Source organism: Pseudopipra pipra, chromosome 9 (assembly GCF_036250125.1).
Source record: "Pseudopipra pipra isolate bDixPip1 chromosome 9, bDixPip1.hap1, whole genome shotgun sequence".
NCBI classification, from domain to species: domain Eukaryota; kingdom Metazoa; phylum Chordata; class Aves; order Passeriformes; family Pipridae; genus Pseudopipra; species Pseudopipra pipra.
This window is the reverse complement of record NC_087557.1, coordinates 29,152,200-29,164,399: the sequence shown is the minus strand read 5'-3', so window position 1 is coordinate 29,164,399 and position 12,200 is coordinate 29,152,200. Positions and strand designations below refer to the sequence as shown.

General features: G+C 39.5%; 1 protein-coding gene across 1 annotated transcript in view; it reads right to left on the bottom strand.

Annotated features, from left to right (window-relative positions):
- AK5 (adenylate kinase 5) overlaps positions 1 to 12,200 on the bottom strand; it is a 75,682-nt gene that overhangs the window by 36,178 nt on the left and 27,304 nt on the right. The window contains exon 7 of the mRNA XM_064665560.1: positions 3,384 to 3,474. Coding sequence (XP_064521630.1) covers positions 3,384 to 3,474 — 91 coding nt within the window. The remainder of the gene's footprint in view (positions 1 to 3,383; positions 3,475 to 12,200) is intronic.

Genomic DNA, 12,200 nt, shown 5'->3' with positions numbered 1-12,200 from the left:
AAAAAAATTAAGAAAATGCATAAAAGTTCTACTGCCATGGAGAAACAACTTGCAAGCACCTGATGTGCAAAGGTACTCTTAGGGCTTAAAACACGCTTCCTTAATTGCATGAATAAAGTTAAGGCAAGGCAGACCTGGACATTTTCATGTGCCCTGTGTTCTCCTTAGGGAAAGAAAAGAGGATTTTATTAGGTACACTACTGCCCAATTAAAAAATAAATCACTTGCAAGTTTTTATTAAATCCCTGTTAACTGAATAATCAGCTCTCCAGGGAGGTGCAGGCTGATGAAATAAGAAAAAGCAGATCAGCTACAACGCACTCCCTTTTTTTTGCCACGTTTTGTATCTTGACACTGAAGGCATTGTTCATAAAGCTGCCTTGCCAGGAACCCAAGAGGATGCAACAACTGAGCCCTGAGGGCTGAGGTGAATTAAAGGTGCATGAGGATGGTCTGACAGCCAGGACAGAGACAGCCCTGCCCCAGAGGGGAGCACAGCTCTGCTCAGCCCAGTCCTTCACCAAGAGGCTGCACTTCACATTTTAGACTGCATTTCACACATTGCTTGTTGCTCCCGAGCTCAATTGCACAGGTTTGGTCATGGAAAGCTGGGAGAGTCTGGTTGCTATGGGCAGGGGTGTAATTCCTGCCACAGAAATCCATCCCAAAGCCCAGGGGATCGTGGCCATAAATGTCTGTGGTCCTACAAAACATTCCAGGGTTCTGAGCCTGGTGCATGGCACTTTCTCTGGAAGTGTATCCATCCTTAAGTTTTCATGGATGCAAATGTCAAGTGCTGCTTTTTCACATTTCACTGAATTCATTTATACAATGAAACTAAACTGGACTGATCTGCCTAAATTTATCTGCAGTTGATTTAACTTCCCATTACACGGCATCAATGCCCCATCATGCGAGTTAATTAAGTCTATTCCTTGGAACATTTGTGTTTTGGCAAATCAGCTCCTGTATTTCCAAACCTTGCTTAAATCCCTTACTTATTTGGAATCCTGCTAGCAACTCTACTCAATACGGTTCACTGGCTCAAATATGCCCCTGCTCATATTTTAACAACTCTGGTATTTGCCCTGTTCAACACTGACTGTCAGAAGAGTAATCTAAGCCTACCCTGTGACACAAGCTGCTTCTCTTAATAGCATGTTTAAGCTCAATAAAATAAAAATGTCCTTTTATGTTACAGAACATGCTCTGAAGCACCGTCTAATAACTCAATTAATCCGTGCTGCATGTAAGCACTTGGGCAAGAGAAATGTTTAGAAGATAAATTTCAAGTGGAATATTATAGAAATAATTTACTGAAGGACTGATTAGCATTAGAATGATTACATTTGAATTTTCCTCTCAGTAAGATGCTTCTAATACAAATTTTATTGCAACCTTACATTGTTGAGTTTCATGACAGGTTGTTGCTCTTGGCAACAGTCTTAAGATGCTGTAGAAGGCAACAATGAGAAAACTGTATTTTAATCTATAAAAATTTCAGTTGTTTTCTTTCAGCATATATTGTTACAAAGTCGATTATAACTGGATTTTACAGCTATAACGTGAATTAGATTGGTGTGGAGGCACAAAAATATTAGAAATACTATGTTTACAGTAGCTACCAGGAACCACAAGATATTGCAATATCACTAATAAGGGTAAAAGACAAAAAGTGAGATCAAGGCAATGCTGGAATTGCAACCTCTAGAAATTAAATATCTGATCTCACAGAAATCCCACTTCAAACCTCCTGACTGTTATCAGTGCTCAGGTTAGGCACCAATTAGATGCTTGTGGCATGGCATCTGCTACAGCTCAGAGCTCTCCAATTATTTTGGTGAGGGATTTATTAAGTAGATCAGACTGAACTGCCTGGAACTCCTCCAGAATCACAACTGGTTTGTGCAAATTGTTTAGGTCTTGTCAAGCTGTTTGTCAGAGCCAGCACCTTTATGACACTTCTCTCCTCTTGCTATTTGGCACTGAGCTCATTTAATCAGGGAATCCACAGGCAATTACCAACATGTTGTATGGTGGGAATGCCATTTTAGGTTTGGAATCAACCTCTTGCCTCTCTGAATGAGGCTCAGAACAAAAGAGGTAAGTGTGCCACTGAACAGACAGGGAGTTGTCTTTATTCTTGTGTGCATCTTAGCTTGAGGCCGACCATTAGAAACCTGGGGTTTTTCAGCTGGTGCACTTTTTGTAATTCTCAATTCCCCTCCCCAAGCCCCCTTTCAATCCCTGCCCTCTCCCTGCCCTCCCCCCCAATCCTTCATCTGTGTCTCATTTAGAACATGATCAAAAAGACCCTTATGGGTGGCTTTTGTAGGCCAGCGAGCTCGGAACTGCCCTTCAGCTCCTCAAAACATGACCTGATCTCCTGTCCCAGGCACTGCTCTTTGCAAATGCCTTCCAGCAGGAAAAAATAATCTCCCCTTTGTCAAAAAGAGATAACAGATGTGTTGCTACTTCCTTGTGCTTCAGCAATTCCTCCTTCCTTGGCAGGGCCCAAATGATTGTTCACAGTTACAAATAAATGAGTCTATTCTGCCTGCCAATTTATGGGAGATGAGTTTTCCTTTAAACAGAGGAGAGATCAGATACATGATTTTCTCTACTATATATATATATAACATTTGTTGTAATAAAGCTAGTAAATTTTACAGGAACACATTTCCCCTAGAAATTTCTTCTTCTGTGCTGTTTCAGAAGACATTTATTGTATCATCTACCTATGTAACCCTCACGGTCTATTTGAAAAACAGCCAAGGATGTCATCTGTAAAAAGAAGTTGTGAAGTTACCAAAGAACATGTTTCTGTTCCCCTCAAGCAAAATATTTCTGACAGATATTACATATATTCAGTGCTTTGATTTTTAGCTTCAATTCTTTTGCAGTCCTTTGCCCCTCAAAGGCTTTTTCTTTGAAGACATTGAAGCCTCAGTAAACACAAATAATAAATACACAAATAAACAAAAGCCTCAAACACCTGACTTTCATTCCCACACAGTTTCAGAATTAGTATTATTATTAGGGAGGAAGTATAATCACTAATCTCACAGGACTGGGTTTCTGGTGAACACTGAGGTATTGCTGACAGCTGGACTTGACCCACTTACAAAGTTTTTGCACTAATAACACAGTTTACTGGACTTGCCACAGTATTTTAAGGTTAACTTGTAGAGAAGTTTTTAGGTGGGTTGTATGAAGCTTCCAAGTGTAAAAAGACTTTTTTCCCTTGGTTGTGCAAATGTTTGAGGCCAGTCAAGACTCTGCTACAGCACAAATATCCACACTTGTGGAATGTGAAAACAGCATCCCACCAAAGTCAAATGCAGTGTAACAAATGGGGCTCCTTAAATCTTCCATTGACTCACCTGCTGCAGCCTCTTTGTTTGCAAATAGTTTATTGTCAACTGCTGCACTTATGTCAGAGAACACTTCCTCTTCATCTCTGTCAGCATCAAACTGAAAAACAAAACAAAAAGTTGGCAATCAGACATTGTTCACTGCTTGGCTGATCATTAATGTGTGACTTCTCAGCCCAAGCCTTCTTGATAGCAAACCTACTTCTCTGTGTGCTGTCCATCACTTTAGGTGTGAGTCATTTTACTTTTGACTCAAAGCTAAATTCACTTTGTAAACCCTTTTGCCTATTTTTATGAGCTTGTCAGAAGCAGAAGCAACAGTAAAACCGACTTGTGCTCAGAGAATGAAGTTTCAAAGCAAAAGGTAAAACCAGTAATGCACATTACTCCTAAAATCGTTGGATGCTTGAAAAAAATTACAGCTTAGAGACCAGAAATTGGATTACCTCAGTCATTTCTTTTTGGAGATTAGCATAATTAACTTTCTAAATTTGCAAGAGAAAAACTTTCAGCAATTTCTGAATTGTCTGAAACCAATTATTGTGACATTTATGTGTGTACGATTTCTTCAAGTAGTTGAGCCAAACTCTTAGGAATGAGTAAAGTATTATTGAAATTCCCCTACTTATAGAAAAGAGAGCTTTCCTCACTCTCACACTGGCAGAAAGTGTAATGGTTCAGTGATAAATTAATACAATCAGAAAGGAAAAGCTCCTTTAAAAAGGCAAATAATTAATTTCTTACCATTTTAACCTTCCCCCCCCCCACTTATTCTATCTTTTGCCTGAATTCTGATACTGATTCTCCCAAGTTTTTTCTCAGCTCTGTCTGACAGGTTCTTTTTATGGCCAGGTGTGTCATGCTTGACAGTGGGTTTGTGACTTTTCCTATCATATTTATCCATGGAGTTTTCTGACTGGCTCTGGAAAAGGAGTTTGTGGCTCTGACCCTGAGGACCACTCAGAAGTTCATCCTGCAGCACAGTCACACACTCTCTGGGCAGGTATTTATCTGTTCTCAAGGAATTCTTTTGCCATTCAGTGTGTGTTATAAAGCACTTTTTGTTTGTTTCTAAAGCAGGAGTTTGTGTTTACCTACTAGAGGGATTACATTTTAACTTGTGTCAAACCCAAAGCTCGTGGAAGAACAGGTCTTAAATAAAGCTGTGGGGCTACTCTTGGGCAATTTATTATTCATACTCAAAGAGCAGCTTTGGAATGTCCCTGTTGATCAGACAAGAGTGTTCCTAAGATATGCTAGGGAAGACATGTATTGTAAGGTGTTTGTGGGTATGTGTGAGCATAAAAACCAGCCACTTGTAATCAGGTTGTGTCTCCTCGTTCCTGTGTCACACCACGCTTGGAGAGATGACAGGCTTGCCTCCTCATTAGCAGCATTTCTCTGAATAATCCAGTTTACCATGGAAAAAACACATGATCAATCTCAAAATGTTCCCAAGGTTCCAAGAATGCGAAACATCAACTTCCCTCTTCAAAGAACACCAGCTGTGCTTCAGCACTCTGAGAAATCTGGGCTTTGTAACCAAAGCCTATATTGTCATCCAAAGAAAGCCAATTATTTGAAGCTTCGTACACAGACTCAGTTTTCCCCCTCACAGAATGAGAATTTTAATACCTGAGCCACAGGAAGGCAAGGCAGCTTCCATGGAGAAATTATTTTTGAAAGGAACCAAGTAACCTTGTTAGTTCTGCACCTCCTTGAATTGCTAAACATTTGCACATGAAACCCTTTGATAATTATTGGAGGCTTGAACAAAAGGTAGAAGGTGCTCAAGCAACCCTCCTCACAAACAGCAGTAAAACTTGTATGTTTAGCAGAACCTGTCTAAATCAAACTTGTAAGGGGCAAAGATGAACAGCTAGTGAGACCAGTTCAGAATGGAAGCAAACAGTAAAATTTATTCTAACAACAGTGTCTTTACTGCTTAATTAATCACAATTGGCAATGGATTCCCCAGGATTTGAAAATCTTAGATTGTTTGTAAAAAGAAAAGTATTAAGATTTTCAAATTGATCAATTAGGAATTAATTCAGGGAAATTGCAGTCTAAAAATTGCTCAACATAGCCATAGCTGTCACTTCTGGCTTTGTAATCCACTAACCAGATCCATGGAAGTGAGACACAATCATTGCTTAGGAAGTGGACAAATTATCCACATATTATCATCACCTCCAACAGAGGAATAATGTCTTTTTAAACAAAAAAACCCCAGGGTTATTCACAAAAAAGAGAACATGGCTTCTTGTATGAAAGTTATTCTGTGCTTTTAAAAAGAGATGCCTAGTTAGAAGTCAAATTGCATCACTGTCCTTTAAGTGTTGGTATTTTCTCGTTAGAAAGTTGACAATCCTGGTAACATGAAGAGATTCAAAAGACTGAGCGAGTTATAATGATTTTCAGGTGGCAGCAGCTACAAATGTCACAAGGAGAACACACTATTATTATTCAGACTGACTTAGGCAGGGATTTGCTCCTGAAGCATTGAAAAGAAACAATAACTAGTTTTATTTTACCCTTGGTAAAGACTAAATATAGTCTAATAATACTAAATATAAATATAAATAACACTAAAAGGTGAAGCGAGAGCCACACTCGAGTTTTAGCAATTTCAGACATCCCCACAGAAATCCCTTCATTGCTGTTGTTCCACCCCTAGTTTGCTTCTCTTCGTAATTCCAAGTTAATTGACCTGTGCAGCTGCATCTAGAGAAAGTGGGAAAAGCAAAAAAAACCACCAGCAACATGGGAAAACAGGAAAGAACTATGTAAGGAAAAGTATATATGGTATAAGGATAACAACCATTGGGACAGGGGGCAGGAAAAATTCGTTGAAGCCTTGTCTAGGAAAACCAGTAAGCAGAGGAACTGAGAAATTCAGCTGAAATGTGCAGACTGGGAGTTCCCTATTATAAAGTATTTTTAACAATACTCCTAAAAAACTCCCAAAACTCCAAAACACCATAAAAAAGGGCGTGAGGACATAGGAGAGAGATATTTCTCTCTAATCCATTCTCTAGTTCTAATATTTTTATTCTTTTACACCAAATACTCTGAAATCTCAGATTATTTTCTATTTTACCACACAAAGAAAAACTACAACTGAAAATACACTGGAGCTCCCCAGTGATTTTTAAAATGTTATGAACTAGCAGAGGTCACAAACTGGTATCAGACAGAAATCTAGAAAGAAACTAAATTGGAGATATTAACACTATTATTACAATCCTAAGGAATACTCTGGGTTATCTAAAATAAACCACTTAATGCCTTATTTTTTTAACCACGGGAGTTCTGAAGAGGACTCATCAATAATTGCAGAGTCCTCATGTGTCTGTCATTAGTTTCTCAAGTTCCACTTGTCCCCAGAGTCTCTGCTGCTGGGAGTGCTCCTTGTGAATGAGCAGGAGGCTCAATGTTCTCCAGCCCTGAGTGGAGCTGACAGTTCTGCAGCAGCTGCTGCTGCCTTTTGTGTATCCCAAACCCATTTGCTCAAAATAGGTGCAATCTGAAGCCACCAATTATGTGATTTTTGAACACATTAGGTGCACAGACAGGCTCCTCTGTGGTGAGAAGAAAATGAAAATTAAACGATCAAATTCAAATAACGTCTTCCAGTAACGTTAATGAGTGCTGCAATGACCTTAAAAAAGAGCAAATACATGGTTATAACAGAAACTATCAGCTAATTTAACTGCCTTATACCACACAATACAAACATGCACCCCCATACACACAGATATTTTCTATTTTTTTTCCTCTTTTTCTGTTCTCAGTACATAAACAATGAAATTACTGCAAAAGGTAGCCTTGGGTTTTTTTCTTCAAGTGATTTTCTGCTATTTCATCCTAAACCCACGAACTTCAGTGCCATGGCACACAAGTGTGGAGATGTTCTGGCAGCTTCACTCCCTTCCCAGCAAAACCCTGCTGAGCCAGCTCCCAGTACTGTAACACTGAACAGGATGGCACCAAGGTCCCTCTCACCTGGAGAAACAATTAACAGCAGCAGAAGGAATTGCCTGGCTCTGTACCCTTATGGGGAGTAATAGCTTTTGAGAGGCAGACAGAGGGAGAACTGTGCTGTGATTGTGTCTCTGTGCTGTGATCATTGGAGCAACAGCCTGACTTACATCAGTTTTCAGCTGACAAAAACGAGTGCCTTGGGCAACGTGGTGGCAACAGTGGAGGGGAAGACACCAGGCAATTACAGGCCCTTGGAGAGCAGAACATGGGCAAGCTGAAGGAGAGCTGGATTTGATCAGGAGGAGGGGAGAAATCAATAATTGGGTGGCACAGCAGACAGAAAATGAATGGACTTGAGGGGATAAAGCAATTACTGGTTTGATAGGGAAGCTGATGGAGGCAGAGAGTGGTGCCACAGAGTGGTTTTGGAACATACATACTTTTCATAACACTAAGATGCAAAGCCTTTCTGTCTGTGCAGATACTGAAGAGCAGTGGCTGGTTAATTTTTTCCCCAGTAAGGATGTTCATCTGGATGGCTGGTGACTGTTATGTGGAAAGCAAACATATTGCTCTTTGATTTCCAAAGGCATTTCTGCATCATGTTCTCCATTTTCTCAAAGGGTCTCTGAGCTTCCAACAGGCTTGTATTTATTAAACTTTCTAAAGCTGAAGTCCATTTAACATAATCAGTAATAAACAATTCAAAATGTTTCAGCCATTTCTCTGCACTGCCATGACCCCCCCCATAAATACTCTGGAATTGTCCTCAGGAATCAGAACTGAATCAGGCAGCATATGCATGAATTCACAAATCATTAAGGACATGATTTGCATGTGTTTGTCCTGGCTTACCTGACTTGTCAGATAAGTTACTTCTAGAAGTAACTTAATACCAACACCAAATAAAAGCCAACATCTCTACATAGAAACTTTGTGTACATATTCACTTTACAAAGGATTGAAAACTTGCACCTTGACATGCATTACATCCATTCAGCAGCTTCCACAGCAAAGTCCACTCATACTACTTATTTTTGAAGTTTAATTAAAACCAAAGAGCTGCTTTAACATAGGCACATGTAGAGATCTTTTCTACCTTGAAGGCACAAACACTTACTTTTTCTCTTTTAAAAAAAATATACATTCCACTGTTGGAGTAATTTTCACTGTGGGTTTACTTTTTCAAGGAAATTGCCTTTAAAGAGGCAAATGGTACTACAAAGAAACAGAACAGTGGTGCTGGGCATCCAGACAGATCACTTCAGAAGAGCCTAAATGGAAAACTTAATTACACTCTGAGTTAAGAGATGCTCTGTGATTTGTTACTCTGTTCCTTTAAAATCCAGGAAAACATCCAGCCTGAGGGAGAGATCATCTTACTCTCTTCCTCCACTGGGTCTAGAACAAATTGTTTGATTTTTTTACTTTAATGCACCTAACTCTAAAGGAAGGGGAAAGACACAACTGATTATGGAGAGTCAGGTAGGATTGGATGCTGCCCAAATCATCCCACCTAGCAGCCCTCTGTGTCTCAGCCTGCAAAAGCCTTGCTTACATTACTGGAGCTCAGTGATGCTGCAAATTACGAAGCATTAATGCAAAATTCAGTATTTTCAAACCCAGACAAAGGGCAGAGCAGCACAAACAAGCTGCATGAAGCTCAGCCAGTAACAACTGCAATTGTCACTCCGTTACATCCAGCTCAGCGACATTCCAGGAAGCTCTAGAACTGCCCAACTCTTCCCCAGATGCCTTTGATTTTTCTTTCCACAGTACTAATGCCTGTCTTGCAGGAGTTTTTCTTCCATCTTTATCCGTGAAGACTCCTGTGGGGCTTGGATGTGCCCTCGTTCTTCGGATTGAACTCTCGGGGAATAAACTGGCAAAGGACCAGTTTCTACGGCGTAATTCCCTCATTCCCTCCAGCACCACACGAGACAAGCACTGCAATGTTCACATTCCCACGGCACCCCATTCAGTGAGACAGCTCTGATTGCCAATATGGTCAAAGAAATGCCTTCCTCAATACTTCCTTTTTTTCTTTTTTAATATTGAGTGCAACAGCACTTGCAGGCAGAATGAGCCCTAAGGCTACATTGACATCAACCAATATGTTTGTGTGTAGAGGGACTTTTCCTGATTAAAGTTTTTTTAAAACACGTTTTCCCCCGCCTGGAGAGCTCCTGGAGCTCCTGTGTCACTGTTTCTTCTGTTCAAAACAAAGCTGAATAATTTTCTAGCATCAGCTCCCTCAGCACATACAGGCTGCAGACAGGCACCCTGAATAAATACAGAGCAACACTCGTTTCCCAAAAAGGTCCATACAAGCAACAGCAAGTAACTCAAAAAAGGAAACTAAAAAAAAAAAAAAAATTAGAAAAACTCAGAAAGAAAAGACATTTCTTCCTATAAACACTAGTTTCTTCCACTGGCAGTTTGCACTTCACTTCAAAGAAAAACATTGGTGCCGCTGACAAATAAAGGCAAATATTTCCCTCTGAAGATCAAGAGCATTCCTCCTGTTGGTTTTTGTGGAAGAGATTCTGAATACAAAATACTAAAATATTGTTGTCTGGTCTTTTACCATTACATGATTTCATAACAATTACTACAAAACCAGAGTTTTTCCGTGTATCACCACAGTTTTCCAAGGAAGAATGCTACCAACGGAAAGCTAACAAGAAAAGTCCCGAGTTCATTTCAGCTGCAAATTTAGCAAGTTATTAAAGCACGAGAACTAATGACTCAGATGCAAGAACAAGCACAGGCTATACCATGGGCTTCAACATTAGCTGCTGTGGGCGTTCCATATACAAAATCTGCATTTAATTCAGGAAATAATGTGACATTTTTAGTCATCAAAGAGCTTAGCAACACAAATAATTTCATCTGCAAGAGTTGTAGCTATTCAAAAAGGAATTTCACACTGGAAGAACTGGAACATTTGAAAATTACTAGCTTTTCTGTTTCCCTTGGAAGACAAAAATAAATTTTAATTCCCAGCTACACGGTTCCTGTGCATCTAAATAAATTCTGATCCAGGATAAATAGTGTTTCCAGTGATGGTCTCTGCATTAATAAACTTCATAAACAGCACCGGAATCCTTGATAATAAACCCTTCCTTGGTCACCTTGAGCTGAAGACTGCTACATTTTCATGAAATCAATGATTTATCTCTGCAAGTGTGACTCGTATCACACAGGACAATATTCAGCCAGTGTCAGCTGGAGCTCAGGATGGGCTCACAAAGCCCAACTTCCAACCGCGCTGCCTCGGCAGGGACATGGATTTGTTTCCTGCAGCAAGAAGTGAGCCACTGCTGGTTTATTTTCTGCACCAGAAAGTTCTGTTTCCACATCCAAATTACTGGAGCATGTTGTTTGGGAGCATAACAGAGACCACTTGATTTATAAATGAAAGCTGGCAAGCTCAGGAGATGCTGACAGAAACTATTGCTTTAGTCATCATGGAATATGACATTCTTGCAGCCAGCATGTATTTTTTGGAAACAAATGTGGGACAAAATCCCACAGGATTATGTAGGCTGAAAGCATTTTCTAACTATCATTAAAAAAAAAGTGGATGAAGTGGACCTGATTGACATAATTTATTTAACTTTTTAAAAGCTTTTGACAATATTCCTCCCCAGAGGCTATTAAATGAAACAGAATTTTAGGGAAGAATTAAATAATACAATGAGTTTATTTTAAAAAGGATGATAAATGTCCAAGGAACGTTTTGCCAAGAAGTAGTACAGAGAATGGCCACTGTGCTCATCAAGGACATGGAAAGTACAAATCAGAAAACTCAGCCTCACTATATAAATGAAGTCTGAGAAGGGACAGGGATATGGTCAAGAAATGCATGTCATGTGCCAACAGTGTGTGTTGCAGGAGAAAGATGAAAGAAAGACCCAAGAAAGATAAAAATGAAGCCTCTGTAATCTTTTTTTTAGTATCATTTCATTTCCCTTCAGTTGTCCAGTACCTGCTTGTTTGAGCTAAGTGCATTACAGAATACCTGAAACCCTTGGGGGTCTATTAACAACCTATTCATACACTGTTAAAGTATCAAAAATTTATTGCAAAAGCAAGTTAAACAGCTTATATCAAGTATTTATACAACATCATCTATCAAAACTGCTGTAACTGCCCTTTGCTTCCACTGATGCAGAAAATTCAAGCTTTTGATACTCTGAAAGAGAGTCCACTACTTTACACTTCCTGAACAGAAATTATTTTATAAACTCTGTACTAAAATAGTTTCTGGCCAGTGTTCTCCATCACTGCAGCTCCTTCCCCACTGCTCTGTTCTTCTGTTGGATGAGTCTACACCGAGGTGTTCCTCACACTGTGGCTGTTCTCAGTGTCACCCTTGGGAAATGGCAGAAGTTTCCTTTAGTTTGCACTATGGTGCTCTAGCTTCTAGTTCTAGAATCTTCTGGAATTCAGTGTGAAACGTCCAGAGAACTGTAATCTCTTATTTGATTCTGCTAGTTTTGAGAGTAGTCTATACAGTAAAAAAAGGAAAATAATTTAGAGGCAGATCCTAATTATTACTCTTTATTAAGATTATGCCAGGGGAGCAGGGGAACTCACTAAATACAAATACCTCATAAAACAGAAGATTATGTGCACCACTCTACACTGAACAAAACAGACCCCATTTCCTTTAAAAGCCCTTCACTGGCTCTTAGGATGTTGCTCCTATTCCTGCTTAAGGCTTTTTTTATTTGTCCTTTTTCATCCTTAGGACAAATCACGTGCTCAAAAAGGGCTATATTTAGGTGTGGTTTCATACATCACATGTCAAGTTATCTTCTAGTAAATCTTTTTCCA